Source organism: Hyalella azteca, unplaced genomic scaffold (genome assembly GCF_000764305.2).
Source record: "Hyalella azteca isolate HAZT.00-mixed unplaced genomic scaffold, Hazt_2.0.2 contig13326, whole genome shotgun sequence".
Taxonomy (NCBI): domain Eukaryota; kingdom Metazoa; phylum Arthropoda; class Malacostraca; order Amphipoda; family Hyalellidae; genus Hyalella; species Hyalella azteca.
Window position 1 is genome coordinate 13,190 of NW_025943253.1, and position 17,863 is coordinate 31,052.

The 17,863-nt window shown below is 38.8% G+C and overlaps 2 protein-coding genes across 2 annotated transcripts; both read right to left on the reverse strand.

The window, feature by feature from the left end:
• Nucleotides 1-3,240: 3,240 nt before the first annotated feature.
• Nucleotides 3,241-5,043, reverse strand: LOC125178859 (SWI/SNF chromatin-remodeling complex subunit SNF5-like). The gene has a single exon (XM_047883602.1). The coding sequence runs from the start codon at nt 4,724-4,726 to the stop codon at nt 3,806-3,808; it is 921 nt and encodes a 306-aa protein (XP_047739558.1). The 5' UTR covers nt 4,727-5,043; the 3' UTR covers nt 3,241-3,805.
• A 7,436-nt stretch (nt 5,044-12,479) lies between these two features.
• Nucleotides 12,480-14,939, reverse strand: LOC108672724 (probable serine/threonine-protein kinase samkC). The gene is made up of 2 exons (XM_018160447.2): nt 14,919-14,939; nt 12,480-14,320 (listed from the first exon to the last, which is right to left on the reverse strand). The coding sequence occupies exon 2, from the start codon at nt 14,214-14,216 to the stop codon at nt 13,347-13,349; it is 870 nt and encodes a 289-aa protein (XP_018015936.1). The 5' UTR covers nt 14,217-14,320; nt 14,919-14,939; the 3' UTR covers nt 12,480-13,346.
• Between the last annotated feature and the right edge of the window lie 2,924 nt (nt 14,940-17,863).

Genomic DNA, 17,863 nt, shown 5'->3' on the forward strand with positions numbered 1-17,863 from the left:
ACTCGCAACATCATCAGTGTCGAGTCTTGCCCCACATCCAGTGGTATTTGCTCTGTTCGTGCCGCAAGTCTCCAAGCACTTAGCCAAAGTGTTGAAGTGATTCCCGCTGGCCCCGCAGCCTCCGTAGATGTAGCAGTTGCAAAACCCGGTCTTGGCACTGAAGTAAAATGACGGAATATAAGCTTCGCATGAACCTTGGTTTGGTTTTTCGAAGCAGACACTGCTTACAGAAGGTTGAGAGAGAATGACATGAGTGGACGTTATGAATACAAAAGCTTTGAGAAACATTATAAGTGACGTTGCATCCACCCGCTGCTTGGAACACTGAGTGATGACCACGAATTAGCAGACGCGGGACTTTGATTCAAATAAGAACGAGTTTCAAATGCGTTGCAAACTCTAGAATAATGTAGGCTAATTTATCAGCCTTTATTAATTATCAGTAATATTTAATTCGGTTAGAGTTTCATATGCCAATATTTAGTTTCTAATATCGCACTACGGCGTTAATTCGTTGGTCAAATTACAGCACTTAAAATAATATGAGGAGCAACTTTCGAAGATGCTTTTGAACAGCCGTCTTGCTTGTAACTGGTCAGGTGCTATCCTGCCAGGTGCTATCCTGCCAGGTGTTATCCTGTATTTGATACACAGATTTTCCGGGACCAAGCTCATCTGGAGCGTTTTTCCCCATGCTTGAACTCTACTAGTTCAACCATGGTTTTTCCCTAAGTCCACTTTAGAACCCATTTGATTTCGAAGGTCATCTTGGGAATCTATCTGATGGAGTCTCAGAAAATGCCTAGCCGGCAATAATAAATAGCAATTCGGCCGAGATTTTTTGTTGCAGGTTCTGATCATAAGCTTTTGATACCTGTTTTTTGCGCATTTGTATTTGTATTTTTAGCGCCGATAGTTAACAATAAAATTGAAGATTACTTTGAAAATTTTCACAAGCAATTCAAGGCAGCAGTGAACAGCGAGAAATAATATTTGGTTAATTAGAACGGACGAGTATATAATTACTTTTGTGGCCTCAGCGTGAGTCATCTAAAGAGGCTTTGAATAGGAACGTTACATATGTACACACAGATTTAAATTCATATCGTGTGGTCAAGCATATTTTCTTCATAGTCATTTGTGCGACGCGAGCGGCGACTAATAAATATCCTATCATATCATATCACAGTGCAATGGTGTCGACGCTGAAGAATAGGCCTGATGAGGCCTGTCGCCGAATCTTGTACTTTTCGTGACTTGTTCACAGGATATCTGAATACAGGTCCTTTGGCGGGGTCTTCGAAACTGACGACAGTTTTAAATAGCTACTAGACTTCCACCGGGTTCGAGGCATTTCAAATCTGAACATATATTTCTCCATGGCTTTATCTAGTCTGTTCTTGAACGCGTTCATACTCGGAGCGTCAACGATGTCATCGGGGAGGCTGATCCACATGTCGGTAATTCGAAGCGAGAAGAAATTTTGTCGCGTGAATGAGTTGCAATGCATTTTTTTTAGTTCAGGGAGATTCAAGTTATGCAATAGTTGTAAAATATGATAATAACAACATTAACACGTTCTGACGATCCATACGCTATGAAATAACTTCATTTTATGTTGATATCATAAACCAGTTATGATAAGTTAGATAACAAGTACAATAAGGGAATTATTATATGTATGAAATGGTATGGAGGTCGGAAATCGGCATCCAGTTAATTTCTTGTTCATCAATTGTTTAAATTGGGGACTTATATTTTTTGTTCTGTATCTTTTGAAACTATATTGTACACACTTCTTCTATTATGAATCATTATTTCATGTTTCTCAAAATGTTACTTTTTGATTGCGTTTAGCAGAATATAATTTTCCTCAAAGTATGACCTCCAGAAAATGACAAAGTTTATGAGGTAAACATTTAATTTCATCTCTTGAGTTTCTCTGCGTGTCATAAGGTGTTATATCTTCCTCCTAATTTGAGCGAAATATAATAATATAGATAATATGAAGCGTAATATATATGTAATGAAACTATAAGTTTTTTCTCTAATGTGCGCTATAATCTTATTTCTGGTTGTTTATTTAGTTTTCAATGACTTGACGTGACCGCAACGTCTCGTGGCCGTGGTGAATGTGGGACGCCTGTGTGGTATAACTGGTGGTACTCAGCTATACTCCCGTGAATGTTAGCAATTGTTATTCATGTTCTGTTTGGATACAAATAGAGTGAGTTAACACAGGGCAACGAAAAATTGTCCTCGGGATACAGTTGAATAATTCGTCGGAAGGAGCACACATCCTAATAGGATCATATAACAGGGTTTCGCGTCCCCTGATAACAATATTAAGATGATATGCAGTGTCGCAGTCCACAGATAGTTTCCTTGCCTTGTTATTGCAATTAATTTGTAAGTGAATGGTAACTGGCAACATTAGTTTAATTTCTCTTGGGCCTACTCATTCCGTCTTTTTTGTATATAATATTCTAAAATTTGAGAAGTTGTTACAATTTTGCGAATCTTTTATGACATTGCTTATTGGTTGACCAGTAATTACAGTATACTGCGATAGTAATAATCAATTAAATTAATTGTTAACTCGTCGCTTCAGCTCGGACGCTTGCAGCTGTAGTGTATGACGGCATTTGAAGAGACATCGTTAACTGATGACAGAGCTAACTGATGATAGAGCTAACTGATGATAGAGCTAACTGATGACAGAGCTAACTGATGATAGAGCTAACTGATGATAGAGCTAACTGATGAATAACTGTTGATAGAGCTAACTGATGATAGAAGTAGAACTAACAGATGATAGAGCTAACTGATGATAGAGCTAACTGATGATGGAGCTAACTGATGATATAGCTAACTGATGATGGAGCTAACTGATGATAGAGCTAACTGATGATAGAGCTAACTGATAGAGCTAACTGATGATAGAACTAACAGATGATAGAGCTAACTGATGATAGAACTAACAGATGATAGATGCATATAGCCAAAATATGCCCCCCAGATGGCCCAAAAATGTGCATTTTCTTTGCCCATAATATCCGGTCACTACGCATTGCATTATGATTTTAGGCTGGATTCCCATCAGACCATCGTGCAAAAACAGCGATGACGCTGTATGATTATTGTCCGTAGCTAAGTAACTTTGTTACATTCAAACCTAATAACTTAATAGGTATTTTAATTTCTTGAATTACCGACGAACACAGGGTAAAAAACACAGCATCGGTGAAAAACATGTATGAACTCAAGTCAAAGAAGCAGATAGTGGAATGCCAACTTATAATCTTAACGGTTACGAAGTGAAGAATTAGTGCAAATTAAAGAGCCCTCTCTTGATGCCATTTGTAACTGCAACTTTAGATTGTTAAATTGACTTCAATTATTGGTTATATAATTATTTTGGTGTCTAATTCAGCAAGCTTTACTTAATTATAGACAAAAGTAAGGTAATTTCCTCAAGAATATTCATGCTGAAATAATTACGACAATTACATTTCTCCGGTAAATGTTATAAATTAATTTGCGATTTATCACTTAAGTGTTGTTACATATATCTTCGCATTTATTCTGCATTGATAACGGAATGAAGAAACGTTCCTATGGCATATGAACGTGAACACGATTTGTAAGAAAAAAATTGACATATTTACGTACGTTTAGAGATCAGTATCAATGAAACGGTTTGCAAATTAGTTCAAGAAAATCTTTGTGGATCAATTTAAACTTTTTGAAATGATCAATTGCAAATTTAGATCAGCCAGTATAAATCTCAGAATCATGACGTTTATCAACCGGCCAACTGTTGTTGGCGTTGTTTCTCTTGAAGCTGAAGGAGTTGCTCATGTTGCTGCCGCTGTTGCTGTTGCTGAAGTTGCAAGTGTTGCTGAATAGAAGCTTGGTGTTGCATTTCGATTTCTTGTTGCTTCAAAATTTGTCTGCGTTGAAAATCCTGCGCACTTGCAGAAACGAAGGGTTTTGCTTGCTCTTTGTCTTGCGGAGGTAAGAGGTCCGCTGAGCCTGGGAGCCCAGGTCTCTCCTGTCCCCGAGTGCGAGGAACATCTTGTTGGACTGTAACCTGGCCAGTTAGAAGTGGCCAACCTGGCTGTAGGTTGGGGGCCTGAGGTCTGATGCCAGTGGTGGTGTTGTTGAAAATGTTGTGCACTTGTTTCACCGTCGTTTGGTTCATGACAGGCGGCTTGTTACTGATCGAAAATGTTCCGTCTTGGAGCTGCGACGCCGAAGAAGATCCTTGACTCGGTAACAGTGGCTGAGGTCTCTGAATAGCGCCAGGTAGTTGTGAACGAAAAGATGGTATCTGAGCTGGGCCGAATGGTTGCAGGGAAGAACTAGGTCTTTGACCACCGCTCTGAGGTGCAATATCCGTGGCCGATTGTTCTCCGATTCGGCTAGAGTTCCTCAGACGAATCCGTATTTCAATAGTGCCTAATTCCTGACAGTCAATGGTATTTACTTTGTTCGTGCCGCAAGTCTCCATGCATTCGGCCGCAGTGTCGAAGTGGTTTCCACGGGTCTCGCAGCCCCCGTAAATATAACAGTCGCAAAAACCGGTCGTGGCATTGAAGTAAAATGCCGGAAAAAAAGCTGGACATCGACTATCCGTTGGTTCTCCGGAGCAGAAACTGTCTACAGGAAACTCGGAAAAGATGAAGTGAGTGGACGTTATGAGTACAAAAGCTTCGAGAAACATTATGAGTGACACTGCATCCGCCCGCTGCTCGAGACACTGAGTGATGACCACTAATTCGCAGACGCACGACTTTGATTCAAATAAGAACGAGTTTCACATGCGTCGTAAACTCAAAAATATTGTGGGCTAATTTACAAGCCTTTTAACATATATAATTGATAATTAATTAGCTTGGAGTTTCATATACTAGCATTCAATTTTTCGTATCTCATTACAGCGTAAATTCGTTGGATAAAACACAGCACTCAAAATTATATGAGGAGCGATGTTCGAAGGTGCTTTTGAACCGCCGTCTTGCTTGTAACTGGTCTGGTGCTATCCTGTCTCCGGAAAACAGATTTTACGGCACCACTTGAGAACCTGTTCAGTTTTGGGGCGTATGCTGGAGGCCAGCTTTGTCCAACTTCACACTCGATTCATATTCCTTTCCCTGAAGGGTTCCTTCGATTCATATTTTAAGAACCCTGAAGAACATAGAAGCCTACGAAATCAACTGCTCAAAACCAACGTTGGTGGCCGGTTGTCCACAGCAACCACTTAAGCAGTTAAGCATGCTACAGGTCAGCATGGTCATACTGCATCTGGCATAACCTCTTCCTGCCTAACATCTTCTGACCTAGCCTACACAAATTGCAAAGTTTCCCCAACCAAAACAAACCTGAGCGGACGTAACCTAACCTTATTGGCTTCAGGAAGTTAGAGAGGCAGTTCAAGTGAGCTGGTAGAGCTATTCATTGGTTGCAAGAAAGCTGTGAGGCAGGAAAGTCTGAAGAGGTTACGCCAGAAGAGGTTAGGACGGAGTCGGTGAGGCTGGATGCGGAACTGCCTGTTTATGTGCGAGCATACTTAGGTATTGGCTGATGGCCCACGGCGCTATTATATTTATGCAGTGTGACATTGCCCATTGGGTTGGATTACGGTGCTCCAGCGTAGCTGTACGGTGCGCAGTGGAGGTAATGCATGCTGTGATGTTGAGTCTGGGCGTTGGTACCAGGGCTTATTTAAGAGTTAAATTTGTGGCCTATGGCTGCGCCTCCTTTGGTTTCGAAAGTCGTCTTGGGAATTTATCAGATGGAGTCGCAGAAAATAACCAGCCACCAATCATACATAGTGATCTCGGCGCTGCAGTGTAGGCCTGATGTGGCCTGTCGCCGATTCTTTTCCTTTTCGTGCCTTGTTCACAGAAGACCTAAAATCGTGTCATTTGAAAGTTTGAAATAGCTACTCAACGAAAGTTTGAAATAGCTTTATTCTTTATTCTTTCACACACAGAAGCGACACAGCACGACTCAATAGAAAGAGAAAAAATAAACATGCTATACTCGACTTCCACCGGGTTCGATATGCCTCCGAAAATTTTTATATCAAGCTCTAATCACGAGCTTTTGATAAATTGCGGCACTGGTGAGCCAAGAATCGGCTATGGTTTGTGCATTTTTTATTCGGTTTTGAACTAATTAAAAAGTAAAAATGTGTCAGTATTACATAAATGAATTAATATAAGTAAACAAATGTTACCAGGTCTGAAATAGGCATCCAGTGGATTTTTGTTTATCAATTGTTTAAATTAGGGACATATTTTTTGTTCTGTATCTTTGAAACTACATTGCACGCAATTCTTATATATAAACTGGCGCGGCCTCTTAGCCAGAAGCCGCAGATGGGTGTCAATGAAAGATTTGCTTAACATCTTATATTGAGTCCATCTCCACATGACGTGCTCTGCAAAACAGAGTAGCGTAAGAAGGCAGAACTTGCATTAGTCTTGAGGGTAGCCTAATTCTTCTGAACGTTAATCGGCAACGACTGAGCAATTCAAGGCGTTCGAGAATGTATTCGGATTTCTACCCAGGTATAACACAAACATGAAAATATATTGTCAAGGAAAAGTTCCGCTCTGGGTTATACAGTGCAACTGCTTTGTTAAGTTACGCAAAAGGAAATTTAAAATAGTAACTGATTCATAAATCATAGGTAATTAGATTAATTCGCACAATCACGTTGATTGTGCAGTAAGCTAGAAAATCAGTTTCAGAAAAAACAAACACACTCCATAAATGGGGCAAAACTACTAAGAATTGACAATATATCATAATAATATCAAGATCTTTCAAGAGAGTTTAACCGGATTCAATGATGCGATCATGCGGCACAGAGTTTTCAGACTATGCTTTATGGTGAGATGAGATAGAAAATCATGAAACGGTAAATAACGCTTGAACATCCTTGCACAGATCACTGATAAGTCCGGTGAAATTTACACATGAAAATGATGCAAATTTTTCAGAAAATGGCAAACTCATATTTATGTTATTATGAGAGGAACTTTAACCCCGGAATTATTATGAAAAACAGGTCACATATGCTAAGTAATACTTATACAGTATTGCATAGCCTAGGCTATAGGACAAGTTGAGCTACTGGCCACTGGAAGATTTTATCAATTTATTGTTGGTAGAAACGATTTCACTGAGTTGTATTACAAACAATTTGCTATGAGTACACTTTTACGTGAACAAAATTACTCACGCTTTTGCTTTTTCCTACATGTCACATTTAATCGTTTGTCCCAGTAACGGGAAGCCATAGACGCTTCTCGACCGCCATAATTTCGAGAGTAACCCGGAACGCGCATGTCAGTGAACGCGGATACTAAAAAATATTAAAACTAATGCTAATGCTGGGATTTATCCATGCACATAAACCATCATTTCATGCCTCCCAAATATTCATTTTTTATTGTGTTTAGCATCAAATTCAAATTTCTTTATGATATGGCCTACAGAAAATGAAAGTTTTAGGAGGTACACATTTAATTCCATCTCACGAGTTTCTCTGCGTGTCACGATGTCATGAGGTAATATGTATCTTTCTCCTAATTTGAGCGAATTATAATAATATAGATAATATGTATCGTAATATAATTACAATGAAATTATAAGGTTTTCCTCCATTGTGTTCTATAATCTTATTTCAGATCATTTCATAGACGTTTATAGTGATTCAAGAGTATTACTAAAAAGAAAGAGTATTCTTATATATTTTAATGCCTAAATTATGTACGTTACTTGTGAACCCAGCTGATGACTACGTCAAGTGAATTAAAATAAAATCAAACGTAATCAGCATCGTAAGCCAGTTAATCATGGCCAGTCTCAATATCTATAATTTATCTGATAATTTTGTAAATAATTTTAAGCTCTGGTAATAACATAAATATAATTATTCTGTAACTCATATAATTCGTGATGAAAGCAAAAATTCTCTCGTAGCTGTCTGGCAACATCGCCAGAGCTTGTGGAAATAGATTATAGAAGAGGGACTATTTAAAAAGAGACACGTCCGTAAACGGTTGTCAGCCTGTCAGGTTCTTCTTTTGTGTTTTAGTGAATTAACAGACCACTGGGTGAGTGTAAAGTTTACAAATTACGTAAGCATGTATTATAGAGAATAAACATTTTTTGTTATAATTTGTAATGTTACTATTTTGTTGTACTCAAAATTGATATCTGGCACTGTCATTACTCTGGATGTCGTAATTAATTTTATTAAACCTCCAACTTGTTGATCATAAATATCTGTCACTTTACGTAACTTAATTAGCTTGAATTCCACTACTTATTTTGGATCTCATCAAGTTCACTAGGAAATAATTATAAATTATTCAGTCAGTAAATCATATGATATTCTCTGGGTAGAGCGAAGTTATCAGGAAACTATTGTAATGTTTTATGACGGAATCAGTAGAAATAGCATCCCAAATCCTTTGACAATCAACATTGTTGTTTGTGAACCTCAATAACTATGATTATGAATATTAAATGTGGGAATATTTTACTGTCGAAATAATCGTTTCCATGTTTTAATTATGACCTTGTTCACAGGTCTTTCCTTGCACTATTTTACAGTTCCCGCTGAACCTAGGCTATTGTATTTCATAATCTCCTAATACCTACGCTGATTTAGCCTGATCGATTTTGGCCATCTTCCATTTTGTGTCTCGTAACCTCCTTATACTTGTGCTGATTTTACTTGATTGGTTCTAGCCATAATTTCCCACCTCTTAACTGAGATAGCCTCTGACCCTTTTACTTAAATAAACTACCCTGAATATCTCTTCAATCCTTTATTATACATATAACCCTTTATTATCACTACGCTTCAGTAAAACCTTCAATTCCTGCGTTAGCCACGATTCATCTAAACCAGTGGTTCCCAAAGTGGGCGATATCGCCCCCCTAGGGGCGATGGAAAGATTTTGGGGGGCGGTAAGGAAGAAGAGGGCGTTTGGGGGGCGATAGGGGGGCGGTAGTCCGAAGTTGAAGTCAGAAGTTCGAACGTTTGCTTGACGATTTGTACAGAACACGCGCAGCACATCATGACTCCCAGCGATGGTTTTTTTCACCCAGATCTGTTTTTTAACCTCTCCTGGGTTTACGTCTCGGACAAATTAACGGCCGGACTCGCGACCGATCTCACGGCCAATTCAATGTTCAAGTAATATCTCTCAAACTAATAAACTTAACTCGATGAAACTTGGTACACGTATTCATTTGGACTTAACGGTAATGTTAAGCTCGTGATTTTTTTTTAATTTTGTCTTCATTTGTTTTTGCCTTAGTTATATGGCAATACGGGCCGAAATTCACAGTACCGGGTAATCAAGAATTTTTTTCCAAACTATTGAGCAGATTCGAACGAAATTTTGAATTTACAGTCCTAACTACCGAACGTTAATGTTTAGCTCATGAAAATTTATTCGATTGTGCCTTTGTTCGCGAGTTTTTTTTTTATTTCACCTTCATTTGTGATTTAAACAGCAATACGTGCTTAAATTCGCAGTAATCAAGAAATTTCTTCCAAAACTACTGAATAGATTTGAACGAAACTTAGTATTTTAATACCTAACCTCAGCAACGGTGATGTTTAGCTCGCTACAATTTTTTCGTTTTGCCTTCGTTTGCGAGTTATACGGCTATACGTATACGGATATTCGTAAACGGCTCTTGGTTAAACCGGCGGTAGAAAAGCCGGTCGTTCCTCCTATATCTGTATAACTCGCGAACGAAAGCAAAATAGAAAAATTGTCGCGAGCTAAACATCGCCGTTGAGAGGTTAGGTATTTATATACAAAGTTTCGTTGAAATCTGTTCAGTAGTTAAGAAGAAATTTCTTGATCGCCGCGAATTTAAGCGACAAATTATCCGGCGATACGGGCCGAATATAAAGAAGTGTGAAATCAAGAATGACTGTGAAATAAAAAAAAAAACTCGCAAACAAAGGGAGAATCGAAAATTTTTAAAAGCCAAAAAAAATCAACGCTTGGTAGTTAGGAATGCATATTCAAAATTTCGTTCAAATCTGTTCAGTAGTTTGGAAGAAATTCTTTGATCACTGCGAATTTCGGCCTTTATCGCAATATAACTCACGAATGAAAATGAAATTTCGAAATTTTTACGAGCTAAAAAACAACGTTAGGTTCTGCTGAATATATGTTCCAAATTTCCTTGAACTGCGTTCATTAGTTTGGGAGATATTACTTGATAATTGACTTTGGAGATTGTTCGTGCGACTGGCCACGAGTCCGGCCGTGAATTTGCCCGAGACGTCCTAGGTTTCTAGTGCTGAAACAGTTAAAACAGCTTAAAAACATATTGGTTCACTAAATGGGGTTCTATTTGTGAAATACACATTAGTGTTTAACATTTATCTATTAAAATTGCAGCGTACTAAATTTCAAGAAAGAGGCGTGTGTTTTAATATGTGTCTGTGGGGGGCGCTAGAAGGTCACTAGGGAGCCATAGGGGGCGCCAGCCTGAAAAAGTTTGGGAACCACTGATCTAAACCCTCAAAGATCCTAATATGATCATATTCCAAGGTTTCGAGTCACATGATAAAAATATTAAGCTAATATGCAGTCGCAGTCCACATGATGGTTACCTTGCCTTGTCATTGCAATTAATTTGAAAGTGAATGCCAACTGGAAACATAAGTTTAATTTCTATTGGACCTCCATATTGTCTTTTTTGTATCTAATAATATTTTAAGTTTTAAGAAGTTGTTACAATTTTAGGAGTCTTTTGTGACATTGCGCATTGATTGACTAATAATTTCAGCGTACTGATAGTTATTTATCATTAAATGGATTATTAACGCGTCGCTTCAGATCTGAATTTAGCAGCCGTAAGTGTATGACGTCACGTGAGGAGCCATCGTTAACTGATGGTAGAGCTAACTGATGAAAGAACTAACTGATGAAAGAACTAGCTGATGAAAGAACTAACTGATGATAGAGCTAACTGATGATAGAGCTAACTGATGAAAGAACTAACTGATGATAGAGCTAACTGATGATAGAACTAACTGATGATATAGCTTGTCTCCGAGAAGTTTGTCTCCGAGAAATTTGTATGCAAAATAAAAATATTAGTAAATTATCTTGGCATTTTCTTAGCCCATAAAATGCGGTTAATACGTATTGCATTATGATTTTAGGCTTGTATTCCCATCAGACCATCTTCCAAAAACAGCGATGACGGTGTGTGAATATTGTCCGTAACTAAGTAACTTTGTTGCATTCAAACTTAATAGGTATTTTAATTTTTCGGATAACCGACGAACAAAGGGTAAAAAAACACTGCATTGGTGGAAAACAAGCATTAACTCATATTAAATGAGCAGATAATGGAATGTCGACGTATGATCTAAACGGTTACGAAGTGAAAAATTTATACAAATTAAATAGACCTCTAAATAGTCCGGGGCGCATGCCGGAGGCCAGCTTTGCCAAACTTCACACTTAGTTCAAATTCCTTTCCATAGGTAAGAACGCTAGAGGACATAACGGCCTATAAAGTCAAGTGCTCAAAGCCATAGCGCCGGATGTCCACAGCCACAAACTAAGCTTGCCAAAGGTAAATATGGCCATACTGCATCTGGCCAAACCTCTTCAGGCCTAACCTATACGAGCTGCAACCTTCCATAGGTAAGAACGCTAGAGTGCAAAACGGCCAATAAAGTCAAGTGCTCTTCTTGCCGAGTGACAAACTGTATTCTTGAGCGTATAAAGCCAGAAAACCGGCATTGAACTTCTATGTAATATTAAGTTACTACTATGATGTCCATGTAAAGTTCTAGCTGATGAAGTCTCAGAAAATAACCAGCCGGCAATCATAAATAACAATTCAGCTGATATTTTTTGTAACAGGTTAAGATCACGAGCGTTTGATACATGGTATAGGTGAGCTCAAAAAGACTGTTTTTTTGTGCATTTGCATCCGTTTTTAGCGATAAGTTATGAATAAAATTGAAAAAAAATTAAGATTTTCTCAAGCGATTAAAGGCAGCAGTGAACAGCGAAAAATTATACTTGGCTAGTTAAAACGTACGAGTGTTTAACTTCTTTTGTGGCCTCAGCGTGAGTCATCAAAACAGGCTTTGAAAATGAACGTTACAAATTTACATACCGATTTAAATTCATATCGCGTGATCAAGCATATTTTCTTCGTAGCAATTTGTGTGCCACGAACGGCGACTAACAAATATGAAGGTGTAAGGTTATATTCAACAAGCACATTTCACCTCAGTGTGTAGTGCGTATATCGCGTACCTTACTCAGTATATTTGTTCTGCTTAACAATATCAGATGATGTATCACATTCGCATCATTAAAAATAACATTAATTCTGACCATTTGTAGCGTTTGAGAACATTTACAGATTGACTTAACTTTAAAATTAGGAAAATCGCAGAAGTTTTTGAAGATTATTATTTATTTTAGAGCTACTGTGTTTTTAGATCTCCAGAGTTGAATCAATTCGAAAGCCACACATTTTTTAGATTAATTTAAAAACATTGAACACAAATTAAAAAATAACGTTCTTTCAGAGGCATAAATTCAGTATCCAACGGTATAAAAAGTAGAGAGACGTTTAATCACAAGAAAGAAATATCATTTTATTTATATTTTCATGTTAATGTATTTCTAATATACAAATATCCCTGATGAGAACAAATTTAGATAATATAAAAAATTTAACATTAATTATTTTCTATGCAACAATTATGAACTTGAAAAAATTTATGGAGATTTAAGCCTACTCGGGAGAAAATAAACCTGCAATGACGAGTGATCTTGGATAAGCGGTCTGAACAGGAAACATTAAATGCATGACGTCTTCTGGAAAAACTGGACTGCGCGGCGCCCCTGGCCTTGAGACCTTAATGTCAGGGATGCTTGCACGATTCTAATGCATTTTATAATCTGATAAAAATCAGCAATAAATCTAAAAAAAAAGTTTACAATTGTCTCAGGATGCAATTGAACAGGAAGCACGAAACATTTGTGATTGATTCATCATAAATGACATTACTTGTTTGAATTTTTTATACATCATCAGAAGTTAGAAGAACGAAAAACTACTGAAATACTCTAAAAAATTTCAAAATTAAATACCAATTATATTATAAATGAACTATGATAAGCTGTTGCAACCTTGATTGTAGAAGGAGACATTATAAGATTTAAGGTAACCTTTTCAGGGGTATTTAATTGTGAATAAGAAATTTTTCATTCATTACACTAAACAATTTTTTAAGCTTTCATTCTATGACAACATCTTCATCCTGTGATCCTGACAGGTTGTCCCACGGCGATCGGCAGGCCCCCTTGAGTGACAGACCCGAATACAGTGCCCGAGGCGACAGTTCGCTGCTCTTGCGGTGCCTCCTGAGCTGAAAACTGTTGCCTCTGCTGCTGAGGAACAGGCGGTCGAACCACGCCAGGGAGAGGAGGTGGGAAAACAGGCAGAGGAGGTGGGAAAACTGGTTTGAACACTCTAACATTATCATCGTCTTCCCTGCTCTCGTCAGGACGAGGTCTAACGACGGTCCTGATAGGCTGAGGTAGCACTGCGGGTGGGATTGGTGAAGGTTGTGCTGTTGTTGGTGGTTTTTGAACATTCTGCTGCGTGGATAATTGTTCGAAAATTGATTGCAGCTGCTGGATTTGGTTCGGTGTGAGGTTCTGTTTGTCAACCTGCTGTACCTGTTGTTGGTCAACGGGCTTCTGTCCTTGATGCGATTCTGTTGGCTGTTGAGGTTGAAGAACTTGAGGTTCAATTGGTTGAGTCTGGGGTTGAATAGGCTGAGGCTGAACTGTCGGAGGTTGAGTCGGCTGAGGTTGAACAGGCTGGATTGGCGAGGGCGTAGTGTTTCTTGCAAAAATTCTCTGGCAAGTCTCTGACCAGATCTGCGTAGCGGGATTTACGTTGCAGACTCTCATGCAGTCCTCGATTGTATTAAAATTATTCCCTCCAGGCCTGCATCCACCGAATACAAAACAGTCGCAGGACCCAGTCTGCGTGTTGTAGTAGTAAGACGGCAGGAAGGCTCGGCATGTTCCCGTTTCTGCCTGCAGGAAACAAACCTGATTCTGCGCCGTGGCCGCAGACAAAACAGCCAACAACATCAGCGAAGATTTCGCATGCATCGTCACGAACTTGAGCTCCACGTGTCAAGTCTAACAGGGGCAGTAAAACTTTTAGCGGAGGTTTCAAATATTTTTTTAGGGTTCAATGGTCAATATATGTTAGTCTGCGGAGGGCAAACGACAAGAATTTAATTAGATTAAGGAGGAAACATATACAATAATAGGCAGTTTAATCTGAAAAGCAGACTACACACTAAAAAAGTTTAATCGAACAGATTATCATTTGTCCGAATTCGAAGCACCTCAACTTCATTACCTGAATGAAAGCTACCTCGAGCTGTGAATGTTACTCACTGTTCACTAGTCACTTTCGATATGTATATCTCCTAAATTGAAGTCATGGAAAAATGTTAGATGTGTTTTGTCTGTTTGATGGTTAAATGTAATTAAACACTAGAAAACTTTTCGGATCAAAATAAGAATATTTATTTCTTAAAATTAATAGCAGGAATGACTCAAGCTTCGTTGAAAGACCTTGTTTGTGTTTTATAATTTATTCAAGTACAGTTTACGCCACTTAACTTCCATATGCGATAAAAAGTGCGATTAACTAGAACAAAATTCACGAGTACAACCATCTACCAGAATTTGTTCAGCTATAAAACGCTCCAAAATACAGTTTTGTTAACTTTCGGTAGTCCTGGGACCTAGTAACTTAGGATTACGGGGGTGACTGCACAACTACGAAAGGCGACAACCTACCCAACTGGACTTCCGTGTAGGACTAACGCGTCAGCTTCAGGGCTCCCAGCCAACAATTTGAGAAAAACTTAGATGGTTGCTGAAAAACACCCAGATTCTGCAGATTTCGTGGGAAAAAAACCCAGACGACAAATTTCATCAAAAACATTGTAATTTTACTTACTTCTGATGGAATTATAAGTATTCGCCTGCTGCTAAATTGATGTTCTCTCTGTTTTTTTTTGTTTAGTACGCTGTTCATATCATATGGAAGCAGGTTCCATCTACAACGTCTTTCACCAACTCTTGTTTCGGCTTCCATGTGTAGCAATTCTGTTGCTTCCTCGCAAGAAACTGCCGTGCTAATAATCTTTCTGCCACTGTCTCAGTTTTAAGCGAGTTTGTTTGCTTCGTTTTAACGTGGTTAACGAGCGAAAAAATCCTTTCAACACAAGCGGATGAGTGAGGCAATATAGTTAGATTTATCATAAACTAGAAAGAGTTCCATACTTTGGTTGATTCATCCCGTCTTTAATGTTACGCAGTGAATGCCAGAAGCCAAGGACTGAAGTGTAGTTTAAAGATACATCGCTAAACTGCCAAAAGAGCCTCCATTCATCGTCGAGTTTGTCAAGAACATCCTCAGGAATTAGATGGGGAAAATTCTGTGCTGCGTTCACTATGGAACTGGGAGATTTAGTAATATCTCTTGAGGCAGAGTGATCTAATATATGTAAATTTGCAACAATGCCATCTTCTTCTAAAGGGAATCTTTTTTTTTATTTGTAAGCACAACTCATTGAACTTAACTAAGAATTTCAAACAATCCGTTTTAAATCTAACGTGATTTTCCCCGATTGGAAGCAAGTATAACTCTCTCATGCAACGTCCACCCAAATATAAATCGTTAACATGCTCATGTAATGATTGATCACTTGGATCAATATATGAAGCACTTGTGGATTGAATTGCCTCTTCTCTGATGAATTAACTCGAAATGTCATTTTATTCAGAATACACCATAGAATATAACGCATGAAGTCTGAAATTTTCTAATTGAAACTCAATGTTTAAAACGATCAATGTTCAAAGGTACAAAAGCAACAGTAAGCTCAACGTAATGCACGACACAACTATAACATGTCACTTGTCAATAGCGAGCGCGGTACTGTGCAGTCAGCTTCCATGGTAGCTGTCTAGCTGAAGCCTTTACACTGGAATGTCCTTGGTTCCGCATGTTATCTCAAATATCGCCTAACGCTAACGGTTACGAATAAAGAATTTGAAACAAAGCGAGATCACAAATGTAAGGTGATGTACAAATATTTAATTATCCATCAGTCAGTGCTTCCCAAAGTGGGCGATATCGCTCCCCTAGGGGCGGTGGAAAGATTTCGGGGGGCGGTAAGGAAGAAGAGGGCGGTAGGGGGGCGGTAGTCCGAAGTCAATGTCAGAAGTTCGAACGTTTGTTTGACGATTTTTGTACACAACACGTGCAGCTCATGGGAGCGCAGCCGTGCACCACCAATTTTGTACACCAATAAGCCCTGAATAGAACGCCTTGGATCTCTCCGGACCTATACCAATCAGCCGTGCACCACTCGGCTTTGTCCTCTTCCGGCTTTGACCACCACCTGCCGTGGGGAGCGCTGCCGTAGCCCAAAAATTTGACTCTTAAATCAGCCCAAGAGCCAATGCCAACCCTCTACATGCAATAGAAATAGTCAGTCTAACACCTATGCAGCTGTTCTTACTTGCCTCATCTCGCCACACCAGCTTGAAACAAGCAATGCCTCAGCCCACAAGCTGATACTCCAAACGGATTACGCCCAATAGATCCTACACCAATGATTTAAGCCCATACCATCACTTCTTACAAAGGCCGTAAGCCACAAGGTCCGCAGACCGCACCAGACTGCCGTAAATGGGAATGGGGCCCGCAGGCGTACCCACTTCGCAGGCGTAAGCCCAGCCCTAACGTTCACCAGCATCTTCCTCCTTCACACTTACCCCCTTCTCTCCACCTTTCCGCGACGTGTTTTCTCGCTCACTGGTCAGCTAATCTAGCTCTTTGCATCTAGCTCTTTGCATAATGTTCAATCGACTAAAATCATATGTCTTTCATTTTAGTCTCACTGCACCAAAAGTTCTATAAAATAATTTTGTCAATTCCTTTTTTATCTCTTAAATGTTATATAATAGATGAAATTTTATTCCCGATAATTTCTAACCGCAGGATGAACATTAATTCTTGCTTAGCGATTCTGTCAAATCTATTTTTGCTAAGATCTCAATTTATTTAATGTTTCTGGTTTTAATTATTCTTATAATGCAAATGGGTTTAGAGCATTTCAAATATTTTAATAAAGAATATCCTGTGAATAAATAAGCGAGTCAACCCTAAACCCTTGAAATAACTCTAACAAAAAACTGAGAGGGATTACTGAAATATTTCCTTTTCCTCTCAGTTCGTTATTCCAAATTAGGGTTCTAATTTGGAGAAGGCGGTAAAATATAGCAACTGGTGTAAGATAAGGTTTATTAGAATATTTCATTTTTGAAGCACTGAAGACCTTGATCATCGATATTTGTTGGCAGAATCCTGTTACTTCGAAACCGCGATGACGGCTGCAGGTCTCAATTTTCGAGAAGCCGTTGCTTCTGACGTTCTGAGTTCTAACGGCATTAATACCTGGAGGCTGGAGCTGGAAGCCTTGGCGCTCCATTGTCACAGTAGTCAGCCCTTAAACTGCCGTTTTCTTAGATAAAGTAATGAAGCTTATGAAGTAATAAGATAAGTATTTGATTGCCTATAAAGTAATAACATGAAAGACAGCGCCTTCAATGGTTTGAGCTTCATATGTGGATACCTGGAAAACCTGGGACTCCATTTCCATCGTAGTCAGCCATCAAACTGCCGTTTTATTTTAATTGTCATAGAAGAGAAAATATCTTGAGGGGAATAA